This window comes from Echeneis naucrates, chromosome 1 (genome assembly GCF_900963305.1).
Source record: "Echeneis naucrates chromosome 1, fEcheNa1.1, whole genome shotgun sequence".
NCBI classification, from domain to species: domain Eukaryota; kingdom Metazoa; phylum Chordata; class Actinopteri; order Carangiformes; family Echeneidae; genus Echeneis; species Echeneis naucrates.
The window spans coordinates 2,343,844-2,361,686 of NC_042511.1; the positions used below are offsets into that span (position 1 = coordinate 2,343,844).

The 17,843-nt window shown below is 43.1% G+C and overlaps 1 protein-coding gene across 1 annotated transcript; it reads right to left on the reverse strand.

Moving 5' to 3' along the window:
* Positions 1-1,196: 1,196 nt before the first annotated feature.
* Positions 1,197-15,318, reverse strand: LOC115045752 (arf-GAP with dual PH domain-containing protein 1). The gene is made up of 11 exons (XM_029505598.1): positions 14,957-15,318; positions 12,871-13,001; positions 12,384-12,475; positions 9,796-9,878; positions 9,605-9,717; positions 8,009-8,155; positions 7,247-7,330; positions 6,968-7,030; positions 4,171-4,242; positions 2,484-2,715; positions 1,197-1,897 (listed from the first exon to the last, which is right to left on the reverse strand). Exons 1-11 carry the CDS (start codon positions 15,042-15,044, stop codon positions 1,869-1,871), a joined length of 1,134 nt encoding a protein of 377 aa, XP_029361458.1. The 5' UTR covers positions 15,045-15,318; the 3' UTR covers positions 1,197-1,868.
* Positions 15,319-17,843: the final 2,525 nt, after the last annotated feature.

Genomic DNA, 17,843 nt, shown 5'->3' on the forward strand with positions numbered 1-17,843 from the left:
TGCTCCAGTGCTTCTACTAGAAGTGGCACAGCGTCGAAGCCTCTAGCGAGGATTTCAGCCATCAGGAAGCCTGAAGAGATGTTCAGTTACGTAGTGGAGGCTTCGGGGCTGGAGTATCCAACAAGGGTCATTTGGGGAGCAGCGGGATGGCACGGTGAGCCCGGATGCTGCTTTTCGACCAAACAAACTGTTGAAAATCTCAAAAAATTAGCTCCTGCGGTGCCAAGGTGTGCTCGAGAGGATTTTGCCAGCATCTCCAGAGAGTCTCACTGTGAGACGACTCCTCGGTGTCTTTCGTAGATGGCAACTTCTTACTGCGATGTGCTGAGTCAAAAACCATGTCGTCTTCTCTTCTTCGACATTCAGGGCAAAGAATTAAGAGCTTTTGTTTCATACATGTCACCCACAATGCTCCGCTGCTGCTCCTCTATTCGTTTGCAGATCCATTTTGCTGGCGGACAAATTTTGGTTTCTCATCAAATTTCCAGCCACCATTTATCTCCCAGCTTCGATAGAAGACGGCTGTGTCCGTGTTTGTCGGAGGTTTTCTGGTTTTGGTCCTGTCCCTCCAGCTCTCTTTCTCTCTTCTGTCTGACCTCCTTCTCACCAGGGTGACAAACTAGCATGAGCGTACTGATTTATGAGGTATTCCTCTCAGGCCTCAAACTGCTGTCTCTGAGCTTTCAGGTGTAGTTTTATACCCCCAGAAATGATTAAAAGCAGCATCATTTTCTTCACAGTTTGCAGTAACAACGTTTTTACTGCAAATTCAACTCCAAATTCATCAATTTAAAATTGGCAGGATCATCTCCCAACTTTAAGCTCAGTCTGGTCAGAGAAACGTAGAGAATGTTCAGAGAAAATATTTTTTTATTAGTGATCATCAGCAATTTCATATGTGACGTCAGTCAGCCTTGGTGGATCAGAGAAGTGCCTTTAAGATAGCAAATGTCACCTATTCACTAAAAAAAAGAAAAAAAAAAAAAGATCTTTTCAATGGAGAAAGACAAAACACCTTAGTGGGGAATTTTTTTTGTTATTTTGTGCCGTCTGCCACTTGGAGGAGCTGTTTGATCATCCACTGCTCTGCAGCGTTTCCATGTCATAATGAAAACTAACTGATTCACTGAAAACAAAAATCCAGATGGAAACTGTACCTAAGTGTCTTCAGTGTATCTGAAGATTTTATTTGCACGTTAAATGGAAAACAAATATTTTGCATGACAGCACTTTTGCTTTTTTTTTTTTCTTTTTTTTGTCATGACAGTAACAGTAAAGTTTAAGAAAAAGACAAAGGAACAATTTTTCAGTACCTGTTTGAGCTGTTAATGTATCCGATTCCTCACAATTCCCACTAATGTACAACACTTGATACAAAAGTCACTTATATATATATAACATATATAACAGTCCTATAAACTCACTTTATCATGAAATAAAAAAAAAGTGGTCAAAAGGAGGTGTTAGATTTCTGTCCCTGTAGTTGATTAGCTCAGACAACAGGCACTAACAGTGAGTTCTGGCCAGCTGCACACTGAGGCATGTTGTGATTGACAGGTGATCTCTTGGAAGTACAATGGAAAACCCCACAACAATGAAGCTGTCACCAAAACAGAATCAGATGGAAACGGTTACCGCTGTACATTCATGTGTTAATGTTTCCTTTGGCCGCATTTATTTTTAATTCACCAGTGAGTACCTCCTTGGTTCTGTTGTTTAACTTTAAAACCACGTTACCAGATAAAACCTTCAGTAGGACCGTGAGGGCGATGAGTCGAGTTTCCCGGAATGACTGAAAGAGTCAGAGCTGATGTGTGTCCTGTGTCAGATGCTGTGGTGGACAGACTGAGCGGGGAATGGACGGTCCATCAGGGCCTGTGCTTGAACATGGCCTCCACTTGAAAACACAAGAAATCCCAAAGTTAGGAAAAACATGACAGAGCTCCTTCACTCATGCACACAGAACATTTTGTGAAAATCTACATTTTCCTAATTTCCAACGTTTCATGGCCAAATTTCTGCAGTAGTGTTGATACTCCCATCAGCCTCAGTCGTACTCTGTGTTCAGTCCCAAAGAGCGAGTGTAAACATGAAATTAAGACATCCTTCACTCCACTGCGTCATTTTGAGATAGACAATATTTTACTTTTTTCCAGGACGTCACTGCAGCTACAAGTGAAAGTGTAATGTTTGTATGTGTCAATAAGAAACGACCAGAAGAAGCTGCTCCACTGAAACCGCTCTCTGGATTATAAACACCCTTCTTGAATGTACATAGAATCTGAATTAGCTTTTTGTGAGTGCTGATTGCTGATGTGGCTTATTATTTCTTCCACAGACCCCCAGTGGATCAGCGACTTGATGTGAAGTAAAAAAAAAACCCAACAACAACAACCAAACAATCGAAAATAATCAAGCAGCTCATTTTAAAGGCTAATAGTTAATAAATATTGAATGATGTTTTAAAAGTTCTGAATTCTCACTTGTGTACTCCTGAGGGGACATCGGAGCGTTCATGACGTTGTTAAAGTGTTTCACCCATTCCTGCTGGTCGCTCTCCATCTCGCATGTGAACAGGAAGAGGCGCTCGGGCGTTTCTATGGTGATGCCGTGTTGCCAGGCGCCGTTGCAGTGAGTGCCCGCGGGCAAACCGAGGGAGACGTTGTAACCGTGGTCCCGGCTCCCCAAGAAGACTTCACCTTTGGCATAGGCGTCCTTCAGACGGACGGAGACAAAAGACAGACAAGTTTCAGACAACTCTGAAGATATTTGAACACTTAATAGTGTTAACAGTTAAGTATAAGCTACATACTTCTGAATTTGGGATAATTTCACATTTAGAGTTGCAGATAGTTATTATTTTTCATTATCAATTAATATTTTGTTCCTTGAGTCAATCATTTGGTCTGTAAAAGGACCAGCACAATTCCCCAAAACCAAATCTTCAGCTGACTATCGACAAAAGGATGTAAATGTTTAACATGATTAACCAGTCGTTAAAATATTTTCAGATAAACGCTGACTAATTGAGCATTTTCACTGAGGGTCATCATCAGGTCCAAGTTTTAATTTCTACAAATACAAAAACTATATGAGCTTCCTATTGGCCTCTGTTGTCATTCTGTTTGATATTAATTTACAAATATTAGCATGCTAACAGATTAAACATTGAGATAAACACGGTTGCCAGCATGCGAAACAAATAAGAAATCTGATGCATCTATTCGGCTCATTACTGATGCGAAACTTCTCATCTGCCTTCACGATTCTGGGAATTTACGCAGTGTCCATGATAAACACACGACAGTTCATTCAGTTAACTGCCTGATCATGATCATCTCTTCTTTAAGTGAAGCAGATCAGTTTCCTCCACATATTCCCCGGCCACACTCGACTTCCTTTTGCTTTCATCTACCAGTTTTTCTTGTCAGACACTCTCGGGGCAAGTTGGACTTTTCAGTCACTTAGCACCTATAATTATTGCACCTCTCCACTGAACTATTACATCAGCAACAAAGCGGGGGTAATCCTCCTCTGCTTTGTGATGTGTATTTAGCCCCCCCCACCACCACTCACTCTTAAGGCTTTCTGCAAGTCTCTGTGGCAACCGCCACAGTAACAACAACAAGAGAAAAAGAAATCTTCAGTTACACCCACTTTACCAACTTATCTATATTTCAAAGACTGACATCAGACAAATTATTCGAGAGTGTCGAATAATTCAAGTACAATATAAAACACGCTCTTTTGTGTTTCACACAGACGGTTATAACTGACAGACAGCGTTTCGAAGTTCAGCGGCGTGCTCGTAGAAATGACAGAAGAGAAGACGGCTAATGTCGAATGTGTGGGGCCATTTCAAGTTGGAAAAAAAAAAAAACAAAACAAAACAAAACAAGAAGAGACAAGACTCGTCCTGTGCAAACTGTAACAGAGTGTCTTCGATGACGCTGCTCTTTTTCTCTTTTTTTTTGCTGTTGCTATTTCCCGAAAAAGTCCTCAATTGCTAAATAGACGAGAGCTGCATTCCAAATCTGAACACAGCGGCCTCCTTTAAAAGTGCCCAGTTAGCATTTGACTTTACTCTGTCATGGTGTCATGCTACAGATCTAAAGAATGAAGTGATGCTCAGATTGAGGGGATTCCTCTGTGTGATCATGTTTGCCATACCAGTGGATCTTTGAGGTACATGAGCCGCCTGTGGTCCAGAGTGAACCAGCGCTTCTTGAAGCCTTCTGTTTGCTGCAGAGAGAGAGAGAGAGAAGGAAACAGTCAGACAGAGCAAGAAAAAGGAATGTATGGATACTAAACAAGGGAGCTGATGTCTGTGTCTGGTTTCAAAATCCAATTTATCTCAAAGTGTGAAATATTAACGGGTGCCGGGCTGCCAGGAGTCATCATCAATTATTTTTTCAACTCATGAAATTGAAAGAAAAGAATGAGAGCGAGAGACACAGAGAGACAGAGAGAGAGAGAGAAAGGCCCAAAAAGTTTCCAACCCCCAAAAAGGCCTTGAAATGACTTTTTTAGTCTGACCATCCATCTAAAACCCAATATAGCTGGAATAAGTAAATGTTAAATCATTTTCTCTTGAAAGGTCTTTATCGCAATTAATCAACCAGGTGATGGTTAATATTCAGATGGAAGTCAGTGGAGGCTAATTGTTGTCAAAGAAAAAAAAAAGCCATTAACGGTGTGTGAGAGTCCCCGCGGTGGAATTTAGAGTGTCCAGCAGAAACCTGTGAATTCTGATCAGGGTGGAAATACTAGCGTTGCTCATGGATGTTCAGCAAATAAACAAGCGCAAATCCACAAGCAGAGGTCTCTTTCTGCCGTCGACAACCTCGTCAGTAATGTTGGGTCCACAAAAATGCTTTTTCGTTTTCCATGTAGCTCCACTGAAAGGGTCAGACTGAGCCAAAACTTTTGGAGAGGCAAGACAAATGTATGTGAATGGCACAGCAGCACACACAGATTTTAGAGAACTAACGGGCTCGACATTTACACCTGAAGGAGCATTTCAGGAAGACATTTAGCATCAAGACCAGTTACAGACAGCAAGTAAAACTTCTCATTCTGTTTTAACGGCTTTGTTAAAACTATCCCTGCACCTTAAAAGCACATCAAACCTGATCCCGGACTTTCAAGTTATATAAAACCAAACCAAACTTCCTATTTTGTTTTGCACTCTTGTCTGAGCCCTAAAAAACAAACAAACCCAAAAACATTAGAAGTGAAGCACAAAAGCGCACAAGCTGCATGATTTCTTTGCTTCAGATAACGAGGACGCTCAGGTTTTACCCCGACTGCCGCCTCATAAAATCATTTGATATTCTCACTGTGGCTCGAGCCTGAACGGCCGACTGTTTCCTTCTCAATTCGCCGGTGACGCCTTCTACAAATACGTCTCCCCGGTGTGAAGGAAATGAATAATGGCATCCATTCAGCAATTTGGAGCCCAGCGCAGCAAGTTAGTGACTCCTTTCATCTCTCAACCTGACAGACGGAGATTAGACAGCCAGCCTGTGTCTGTTGTGCGTCTGAATGCAGAACCGGTTGTGTCACCGAGGATCAGGTCGCTTTGTGTCGTCGGTCTGACTGCTATGAGTGCATGACTGCGTGCACACGCACAAATGCCGAACATGTGTGTGTGTTTTGTGAGCACGTTTGGGGGTTTGGCACTCGGGGATTAAGTCGATCCTCAGCTGGAAGCCTTCGCTCTCAGACACATCGACAGAGGCGAGGTCAGCAGCTGGGCCGGTTACCTCCGGAGCCCGACTCCCCTTCAGTTACAGCAGGGAGAGTAAAGAGAGGGGAATCACACAAACAGAAATTTAGTTTGAATCACAAATCCGAACTGAACCTGGACAGATTTAGTTGTTTTCATTCATTCTTTCCTGGATTTCCTTTTTTAATGTGCGCACATCATACGGTGTGAATAGTAGGTTTTTTTACGCGCACCGCAACATGGCAGATACATCGATTCACTGAAAAATATGTTGGCATTAGTTTTGTATTCAGGTCAGACTTGATGAATGTTCTCTGTTTGAATTAAAATAATGGTTGAATCATGAACGCTCTTTACACTTGGAGTCGCTGTTTCATGGTCATATCCCTCCAATCCTCCAAGATGCAGCACTGAACAATAATGAACATTATGATGTCACAGTGAAGCAGACATTTGAGTTCAACTTTGTCTTCATTAGAACGTGAATTAATTAAATCAATAACGCATACTGTGTTCATGAGAAGGAAACAAAAATGACTGAACTCAGCGGTAAAGGCTGATTAGAAAAGTAGAAATTCTTGTGAATTACTAATAAAGCCGACCTGAACTGATTTACTCTCAGGGATGAAATTAAAGAGCTCTTGCTAAATAAATTCCCACCCTGCTGCTTCAGAATATACAGCACAGCCTTATTTTCCGACTCCCACTGTTGTGGGCTTCAGCTGTAAATTTGCAAATCACGCAATTCCTCAACCTGAGCTTTTACATTTTAAACCGAACTCTGCTTGAACTGTGTATTTGCTGATTTCTGAAAAGACCGACTAAAGCTGTGATTGCGATGGCTGACCTCAGAGCAGGGAACAACTCTAAAAGCTGAGTCTACAGGTTTTTGTTTTCTGCGTGTGTGTTTTGTTTTGTTTTTTTTTTCATCTAAGGAGTTCTACTGCAATGGATTAAAATCCACAAAGTGATGCAGAGGAAAGGCCGCAACGAAGGATAAGAGGAGTAAACCTATCCACCTCTGAGCGTCACCGGAAATCAGACTGATCAACACTGTGATTGTGGATCGCTGCTGCACTCTCACTGATCTGATGCTCATCAGCACCGCACTGTTTTTGCTAATCTGATTCATTCATCTTCAACAGCTGTTCCGTTCTGACAAACAGATTTTCCACTGGGGATTCATAAAGTACTTCAGATGTATACAAGTGTGTGTGTGTGTGTGTTTGTGTTACTTGCCCTGGGACCCGTCTTTTCCATGTATCCTTCCTTCAGAAAGTTACGGGTAAGTTTGGGTACCAGCTGAAGGAACAAAGAAAACATGAGCACCACAAGGGCAGACGAGGGGTGTTTAATGTCTGAAAGAATGCGAGCCAGCGTTATGGGTGGGACAGCGCTGATGGGGCTCCGTCCATTTTAACTCTACTGCCTCACCAACACAGACGTAAAATCAATATGAATATATCATTTTAATCTCTGCGACCATCAGCGGTGGGCGGTGGGTGTGTGAGCGTTCACCTCGGCATCTGTCGCCCCGGGAAAGGCCACCTTCAGATAGTGAAGCTGAACTGCACGGATTGCATTAAACCAGTCTACGATCTCCTGAATGGGGGGGGGGTGAAGACACAGAGAGTGAGGAAGGTCCTCCCATATGCATATGATTTCACAAATAAACCAAAAAGCCCAACATTTAGCTCGTAAAAGTTTCCGGTGTGTTCTTTCTTTTAACCACCTCACTGTTTAATTTCTTTAAAGTGAGCTTTCAGAAAAGCGAGGCCGTTATTGCGTGCCGGGTCTTCAGGGCAGATTTCAGGCTACAGTGAGTCTAGTCGGTATGCCAGCTTCAGTGAGAAAAGACCTGACAGAGACACAGTTACGTCAGCGTTTCCTCTTCTGGGCACAGCTCTGCCGAAGTTTGATGCTGTACTGGTAAGTAAACAGCTGTTAAAGCTGAAAACGTACAGATGGAAATGCGAGTGTTTAAAAAGCTTCTCGGCCCCATTCCATACATCCCAAAGAGCGCCTGTGAACGGCAGAGGGGCTGATGTGGAGCCTGAATGTCAGCTGCTAATGGATTCCAGTAGCCGGTAGAAATTGGTATAGATGGTTTTAAAAGGTTTGAAGACTCGCCCACTGTAAACTAGTCCCTCTGTCTGGCAGCTGATGAATATCTCATGCGAATGCCAACTTAAATGACTCTCATCATCTGAATAATATCGTTATTCTTCGAGTGACTGACTTCACCGTTGAGACAAATATAAAGGAGAGTTTCGCGCAGACCTTCCCGTTTTCATGGTAGACGAACATGTTGCGGGTGCTGTAGTCTTTGAGGTAGGTGATCTGCAGGCCGTTGGGGTTGCCTATCTTCTCCGGCTGAAAGGTTGCGTTGATGCTGTCCACCTTGATCACTGCCTTGGGCTCCTTAGCCTGGAAGAAAGGAGGATGTTTGATTTCAGCTAAATGCAAGATTACTGAAAATCGAAGAAATTTCAGGGCGAGAAAATGCCGTATTGGTTCTATATTTCCTGAAGGTGAGACTTTTGAAATCATCACTTTTGTTCTGAACCTTTCTTTAACATGTAATCCTAAAAACTGTTCAGTTGTTGATGCTGGCTTTACTTCCTCAAGAAATACGGCAACTTAATAATAAAAAAATGCAAAAGTTATCTTTTTTTTATATCAAGGCAACATGTGCTGTGCACCGTTAAATATTTATATGTATAGTGCACCTTTATTTGCAAAAACAAGCTACTAATAGATGTCTAACCTCCCGTTAAACCTCCTGTGGACTTCAGATGAGTCATTCAGTTCAGAAGCGCATTAATAAATAAAAGTATCAAGTTGGTAAAACAATGTTAGGTGGGCTTTAAGGCTGGAGATACTTCGATTCAATTCCCTGTTATGGGTTAGCATTAATTTTTGAAAGCTAATGTTTAATAAAAAATAAAAATAAAATAAAAAAAAGGTATAGAGTATGAAGGCATGGAGCCACATTTTGTGTTGTTTCAGACCACAAAGAATGTGATGTAGAATTATTATCCCCACAAAAACTTGGATCACTGATCACAGTCCTGACTTCAGTTTATAGGACGTCTTTGTGTTGGACGTACGCAGACAGCTGCTTTACACGACATGCGAATCTGAGCGTGGACTCAGTTTTACACTTGTCGATTATCGTGAGGCAAACAGGCCGAGGAGAGCTCAGACGGTAAATTGTATCCGAATATTTGGAGGAATTTGACTTTGATCGTCGCGGTGACAGGACGAGGATGTTTATTTTGTTGTCTTATTCACTGAAGCAGAAGGATCAGGAGGATACGGATCGAATACGATCCTTTTAAAGTGAAAGCTCCGGCTAAAACAACCCAAATTTAAAAAAAAAAAAAAAAGAAGAAAACAGTCTCTGCTTTCTCTTTCTTCCTTTTTTAAATATATATCTATAAATATTCTTCCCACTTCTCCTGAGCTGGGTTACTGTCACAAACAAAGTGATCCCAGCGCTTCCAGCCCTAATTGGTTTGGGTGGTGTACAGCTTAGTGAATCAGCCACACTGACTGCTGGTTCAGCTTGTCTGAGCACGCTCAGACGCAGAGGAGGCAGCGTTCACCATTTCATTTTATGTTCTGTCTTCCGGTAAGATGGGTGATTTTGTTCCATTTTTTTAATGCCTTTTAAGGACTTTTTAATTAAAGTATTTGTGATGTAGCTGCATGTGTGTGTTTGTGTTGTGGAGCGAGCAACTACCTTTAACAGGGACATCGTCTAATGAGAGGAGGTTACTGCTCTTTTGCAGTCATGGTTATGTGAAGAGCGTGTGTGTGTGTGTGTGTGTGTGTGTGTGTGTGTGTGTGTCCTGCATAAACGCTGCTGCTTACGTCATATTTGGTGAAGTACTTCAGAGTCCCCTCCCTCTCCAAGAGGACGAATCGCCTGCTCAGGAACTGCCCGTTGTCCCGCCCTCTCTTCATCAACATGCCATCTCTAGTTCCTGCAGAAGACGAGCAGAGCTCAATTATGAGAATGAGTGCACAAGCATGCGTGTGTGTGTGTGTGTTTGCACACCCACCTTCCTCATATGTAAAATTCCTCCCGGGTTCAGAGAACTCTTTCCTCTCGTACTTTGCTCTTATCCACTGCTCCCTCAACACCCTGAACACACAAACAGAAGACACGTGAAACGGAGCCGTCCTGTAAAACGCCGCCAGATTAAAGCAGACTAACACAAGTCTTACACACTTTGTGGCAGAGTCAAGCATTCAGAGTCAGCGAAGTCCAATTAATTTTAGGAGTTATTAGTGTGTTTGTAAAACTGACCGTGAAGATATTTTAGACTTCCTTAGTGGTTTATTTCCCGTCCTGGTTAACCTGATCTCAGGCACAAGTAGCAGCGTTAATGTAGCCAGGTCTGTGTTCCCATTTTAAAAATCAAACACGACCCAAGGTCAGAGCCCAGTGAGAGTCTAACTGCTGCTCCACTCACTGAAACGTCTCAAAGTCTAATCGAATCCAGCTGATTCGGCTGCTTTTATTCACCCACCTTCCTCTAATGATCAAAGGGGACTCACACACGGGTATACATCGTTGTGTGTGTGTGTGTGTGTGTGTGAAGCCATGGAAAAATAAAAATACCTAACATTCCTGTCTGGAAGCTGTGAGAAACACACACAGCTTCTCTCAGGATTTCGTAATCTGGATCTGGGTTAAATGAGTGAGTTATGCAGGTTCACTTTTGATTTTAAGGGTTTGGGTTAGCAGTAACGTTCCTCAAAATCCTGCGTGACGCTGATTCTGGTTCAGACACTTTATGCCAAAAGCGATGAGTCATTTGAGAAGTCGGTAGCTTTGAAGCGACAACAAAGGCGACAAAAGGTCTCATACAAAATGTCACACTGAGTTCATGAAATGACACAAACCAGACTGAGCAGAAACAAGAGAGACATCACAGCAGACAGAAAAATGATCACACGGAGAAGAAGGCAATGTTTTCCGTCGAGAGTTCAACAACAACACACACAGGCCTTATCTCCTTCTCCTGAATACCTCATTTCTGCGCCGCATGAAATGCAGCAAATTAGTTCAAGAAATTCACAGGTGAAAATAAAATGCTCCTTTATGGTTCGTAAAAAAGACGATGAGGTGAATTAAATTTATCTGCAGCGTGTGGAAGAAAAACGGAAAAAAGGAAAAGAAAGTTAGCTCTTTGGTTATTAATATTTAAGATAAATTCAAACAGAGTCTTGGCGTTCATTTTGTTTTGAACATTTCCTGGACAGACAGTTATTTTAGTTCAGTCCGTCAATCAGAGGAAAATGAACAGTGAGCCAACAGGAGATGGTCGGATTTGGCGATGCAACTAACAATCACAAGTTTCATAAACAAGCTCACAGTAATGGCAAAGACCGCCACAATGAGAATCAGGATTATCGGTGCTGCTGGTTTTGGTGGACACGGTGAAACCCACCACGGCACTCACCTCAGAGCTGGGATGGAACATGTTCAGACATTAATCCCATTTTTTATCTTTTATTCAGCGCTCCCAGCAGCAGCGGAGTGAGCTGGGAAATCAGAGAGCCCTCAAATACAGACATTCAAAAGCATGTCTTCTACAGCTCTGGGCCTCAGGACAAAACCTTCTGTCCTTATTTCAAACATCTTAAAAAGAAACAGCAGCTCTCAGGCTGAATGACGACGTTAATTCGGCTGATTTATCTCTCATGGGAAGATTTTAAATGTTATTTTCAGGGTTGAGCTGGATACTTGGCTGAAAGGGTTAGGGTTAGGGTTAGTATCCGGTACGGATAAGGCAGTTTGACGAGTCAATATCCGGCTCGAGCTGAAGGAACGTCCTGTGATAGGACTGATCGCAGCGTGTCATACTCTGAAAGCCACGCCCACCAGTTAAAAAAAACACTGTCCAGTAGTTATTTAAAACATTATTTCAACATGTCACATGATTATTTTAACACGCTGGCGGTACCAGAGAGAAAACGGTACAATGAAAAACTAACCCTAACGTCCGGAGGTGACAAACAGCTACCTGATGGAGTCCCCGGTAGGACCACCATTTAACCTGATGGAGATTTAAAAAGTTAGGCTACATCCACAAATGAAGCTGTAAATAAAAATGTATTGAGGTTTACAATAAATATTACACCTTCTGACCAATCCATAACAATTTCAGCCTTAAAATTACAACTTTGGTATAAACCACGCCCACTTCTGGTTTAAGTCCCGCCCCTTCCGAGTACGACTACAGATACAGATAATGTGGATGGTTGCACAGATACGGATAATAATGTACTCCCTCATCCCTGGTTATTATTGATTGTTCCCACAGAAGTCCTGAAAAACAAGTTACTGAAAACAGAAAAATATCTCTTCTTTCATAATACCGAAGAAAATATGTTTTCAGAAATGGGAAAAAAAAAAAAAAAAACCTGCCTCCCTCTTACTGGAAATATAAATAAACTGAGAATCCTCTAATAATGTCATCATCTGAAGATAAACTGCAGGATCATGTTGGCACGCAAACACAGACACACACATGCATGCAAACACTCTGTCGAACACTTATTCATATAGTTACACAGGAAACAGGAAATTCAGCATTTGACATCTCATATGATCGGTGTATGTGTTGCCATGGTTACTCACTGACAGTCTTTGTGGGTTGGTTTGTAGTAGTAGACCGGAACGGCGGCCTCATATTTACTCTTCATCAGCTCATTACCGTTCTCAGCCATGAACTATTAAACACACAGACACACAAACGCACGTCGCTATTTGTTATGTGCTCGACAGGAGAATAAACTCAGCAGGAATCGTTACGGGAAAAAGGGAATAAATCAGAGAGCTCAGATGATAAATGCATCAAATATCTCGAGATAATCGTTATGATGTGCGAGGTACGGACGACATCAGTGCTGCATTGTTCAGATTCACGCTGTTACTGTACCATCAGAAACGTTCATGTTTTTTAGATAATAAAAGAAAAATACTTTTTTATAGAAAAGGTTTAATCTGAGCCTGAGCAAATCCGGTCAAAATCATCAATCGGAATCTGGATCGGAACATTTCTAATCCAGAGCTGAGTTTGTGTGGGGGGGTTGGAGGGGGCGGACAGGACGGGCCGACGCCTCACCTGCATCTCGTGGTCCTCCCAGCGGGACAGGCTCAGGGACTTGACCTTGCTGATGTCGGGGATGTTGCGGTGGATCCCCGAGCAGGCCAGACAGATGAACACCCCCAAGGAGCAGGAGCCCCAGCCGGGATCTGCAGAAAGATAAGAGGAGGATCAAAAGACCGATGTCAAGACTGATTATTTGCTGAATTACATTTTCGCTCATTACTTGTGTAGTCTACAAAATAAAAGCTCCAAGATCACGAAAACATCCATTCATTCAATACATATTAGGCTTCCTGAGTTTTATTCCACATTTTCAAACCAATTCAGTCACAGAAAGCTCGAGGTCATGGCTTAAATTTAGTAGATTTGTCAAAGCAAAACAATTCAAGCTTATTAAAAAAGTTTTATCAGAGAGCGAGAGAGGCAACTTCTCACACATAAAACTGCATTCAGAGGACGTTTTTTTTTTTTCTTTGTGACCAAACTTAAATCATTATTTGATCCTCTAAATTGTGTTTGTGGTGATGGACAACAAACTACCTCAGGACTGTGAACAACTCCTCAGAGAAAGAACTTGTTACGAATGCGGAGGAATTCAAAAGCAGGAAGAAGGCGTTTCTGAATTCATTGGGGGTTCCTCTGGGGCCTCCTCTGGGGCCTCTGAAGAGCAGCTGCTATGTGGGAGCATTTCACCTCCAGAGTCTAGACATCAACCACATCAGTGCTGCACAACTAAGTCTGCAGCCTGAAACCTTCAAGGTTAATTCGTCCGCCTGTCTCTCCTTCCAGTTCTTTAATGTATGACGAATGTTTTCTTTGCTTTAACCGCACCTGCCTTATCTTTTGGACGCACTCACTCACAGATTACAGTTAGACTGATTCTTTTGTGCGGGCCTTATCCTTATCACCACAGATCACAGATGAGATGTCCGAGCAGGGAGGTCAGGTCATCTTTCATTTTTCACACAGTGGAATCAGAATTTGATGCATTTGGCCGCCTAAGAGAGTTTTTTTTTTTTTTTATGGTGAATAAAAGGTGGCCTCAAAGAAACAAACAGCAAAGTGATTCTCTTTCATCTCCAATCATGTGGAACCGAGGAAATGCCCGGGGGCTGAAACTGCATCTGACCAGCAGCTTCGGTCTTACCTCTCAGTAAACACGAGAGCCGTGCACTGAGCAGCGAAACCTTCCTTTGATAAATCACAATTTCAAAAGATGAAGCGATAGTCTGGCTATGATGATGCTATCATTGCTGCATTGCTCAACTACAGCTACATCCTGCCTCCGGGTTCAGATTCCAAGACTCCCAGATTTCACTGCAATTAGAAATCAAAAATCGCTGCAGCTAGATTTGAACTGTTTTTTCTTTTCTTTTTTTTAAACAGACCAGCGTGTCATGGCACACTGTTGAACATGTTGCTGCTCCAAATGATTATTTCTTCATCCCTTTTGCGTTTCATTCAGTGAAATCGTATTCTGACACAGTTACACTGAATCCAACGGGCTGATGTCAGTGTTGATGAGATTTGGGGTGCAAATTTAAACACAAAGGCAAATAAAAAGTGTCAACTCTCACTCTTACAGATGGGAGACAATGAAATTTGAAAATGACGGCCTGTCAGTTCATGAATAAAAGTTCATTTTTAACACAAATTGAAATTTTCAAAGTGCTGCCTTTAATTCTTTAAACACTATTCAGATGCAGGAAGCACAATCTTTCTTTCTGTGTGTGTCTTCTCTCCTGGTTGTCTTTTTTGGGACAGACTCCATGAAGCTCAGGCTGAAGGGTGTGATCACCCAAAGTCTCTGCGTGCCAGGACCTGCTGAGGTCTGCAGAAGACCTGAGCTGTTACCTTCAGAGCTCCTCCCTCTGAGCTCCAAGCTCACCGTCTGAACATGAAAAGGCCAGAAAAATAAAAAGCAACAACCTGAAAGCTCGATGGAATCAGTTAAAGTGCGTCTTTGGTAAAAGCGCCGGCCGCCGTAGCGCGGACCTCAGGTCGGATAAACGGGTCCGAGCCTCCCGGACATCACATCCCAGAAAGCCAGAAAGTCTGGCCGTTTTTCAGACCCCCATCTCAGCAGTTTTTCGGCTCTTACCCGGCGCGCCGCAGTCTGCGCAGGCGTCATTTCCCGGATTCTGCAGGATCTCCCTCAGCGCCCGGGTCGCTCTCTCATTTGCCGACATTTCAGCGTCCAGATCGATTATTCCTCCGGTTTTAGATAGGGAGAGGGAGAGGGAGGGACAGGGAAGGGTGGGGTCGGGGGGTTGGGGGGGGGGGGTTGCTGCAGAGCCACAAAAGGTAAGCGAAGGTGTGTCTCATCGGGCTCCCTCCAGCTGCTCCGATCCTCCCAGCGGGCAAGTACGCACAGGTACGCGCTCTCACCGCGGAGAGTTCGATGGAGCCAAAGAGGAAGAAGAAGAAGAAGAAAAAAGATATATTTTATATTTTCAAAGTCTTCAACCCCGCCTCCTCCACCCCCAACCTTCTCCAGCTGGTTCTGCAGAAATCCGGATCCAAATCAGAGCCACAGTCCTGCAACCAGCAGAGAGAGAGAGAGAGAGAGTCGGTGTGTGTGTTTGTGTGCAATAAAATACTTCACTAGGAAGTGAAATGCAGAGGTTGTTCAAACATGCTTTTCCACATAACTCCCAGTTTGGTCAGCTGAAGGCCTGAGATCTCTCCTCCTCATTTCAGTGTCACAGCTCATTCATTTCTGGTCTGGATCTGGATTACAGGCTTTTCTTTCTTTGTGGAGGATGAGGATCCTGTCGGTCACCCCCTGGGAAGGAGTCTGGACAACAGGATGTGGTTTTGGTGGGCCACATTTCAAACATGTCATGAGTCATTCTGCTGTCTTGTAATTTAAAAAAAAAAAAAAATCTTTGGGAGCTCCAGTCGGCGGTCACTGCAGAGGAGAAGAGCTGCTTTCAGGTCAAAGTCTCTGCTTAAAACCTAAAAAGGTACAAAAGTTTGGAGAAGCAGCAAAAAGCCAGTAAAAGTAAAAATTCTACATTTAAACTCTGGATGGATAAAATAAAGGTGGAATAAAACAAACAGCCAGTTAGTCCTCTGATAGAATATTTAATTTTATTATTAAAGGCCTCAGAGCTGAACTCTTAAAGCTCACATGCTTTATACATCCATATATTTGTATTCTCCTCTCACCAGGCTCCTCTGATTGGCTGCGATGTGACATCACAAAGTTACAGATAACCCAACGGCCTGTTTGTTGGTTTCTGAAAGGCCCCTGCCAAAAAAAAACAAACAAACAAACAAACAAAAAAAAAAAAAAAACAGAGATCTCACTAAAATCACCAGAACACGAAGAACGAGCAAAGTTTTTCTCTTTCCTCACTGCATCACAATCCAGGTAATCCAGGTGGAACACCAGCTGAAGAATTATCGAACGCTTTTGTTGTTTTAATGGAAGAAAATCCCCGGAGCCAGGATTTCAAATTTTCTGAAAAGTTTATAGCATCTCATTAACGCTCGTGCTTCTAATCTTCAACAATTTTATCTGCGGAGTGTTGTTGCACGTTTCGTCTGGAAGATTTTAATCTGAAAGAAACTAAAGATGGCGTAAAATAAAATGGATGGAAAGTTTAGGTGGAAGGTTCCTGCCTGAAGGCTTCCTGTGGCAGTTCCATGTTCGGTCAGTAGGTGACAACAGTTCACCACTTTTACTCCTCCCAGCAACCAAAGGCCCAATTTCAAAAACAGAGTTGTGTTATTACAACAAAACAACAACAAACAACAAGAATAATCTGTGGAACTATAAATAAAAACTTCCCTCCGATTTGAACAGTCACTTCCCCAATTTGGTTGAAAGTCAGCTTCATTGTCAACTCCACAGTAGGTACAGGACATACAGAGCTCGTTTGTCAGCACGTTTCCTGAATCTGCCTTGTGTTTGAGTTTGCTGCTCATCGCGCCCTCTCGCTCAGGAGGCGGATTTAGAGGAGTGTCTCCTAATTTGTCTCTTCTTCCCGTCACTGGCTCGGTGAGCCTGCTCCCGCCTGAGGCCAAAAGGCCGCAAAATTCATCATTCTCTTCGCAGCACAATTACAGCCACATCAGAGAGAAGTCTGCCGTTCGGCAGCGGGCCCCTCTCTGTCTTTGTTTGCAGCAAAAAGCACGGCGCTAAAGTGCACCGTTTCTTCTCGGTTGCTCTCTCTGACGATTTCTATGCACACAGTTGGTGGCATTTTGAAGCTGGCTTGGTGTGACAGGGACTAAATGGCAGAAAGTCTGGGCCATTAGTAAGCGTCTTGCTGGGTGTCTCTGACATATCATGGCCTGTCTGCAGCGCTGCCTTTCAAGTTTGGATTCCAAATCTCATCTGTGATACTTGCATCCGTACGCGTCCATAAATGAAACCACAGACGCTGCTGGCCGAGCTCTAAATAAATCCTCAAGGCCGGCGAACCACACGGCTCGTTCTGAAGAAAGTGGTGACATCTACTTTTAAGAGTGGCGAGAGAATCCCACTGCGATTGGAACTGGATGTAAACAGCAGCGAGCACCGTCGGACTGAGCAAATACGGGCGACGTGAAACGGGCTTTGAAAACAGTCACCCCGATCTGCAACACAGAGCAGTGCAGTAAAACACAGCACAACACAATAACATTTGTCACCATCAAAAAGGCCGCGCACAAAGTAAAAATGTCTTCATTCTACCTAATGACCATCAGATTGTGTTGAAATCTATGGGGAAATTTCCTAACACGTTAATGCTCTCGGTCTCCAGCTTCAAGCCTCTTTACCTCTGACAGGAAGTTTTTTTTTTTTTTTCTTTAAATGATGGTTTTATTTAGAGAAAAATAGACCAGAAAGGGGGCGGGGCAACTGTGTGATTGACAGACTTTACCACGGTCATGACAGAATCCAGAGCAGGCAGGTCAGGTCCAGCTCTCCCTCCTCTTCACCTCCAACTTCTCCTGGTTTCAAAAAGACCAGACGGAGACGGCCGGAGACATCACAC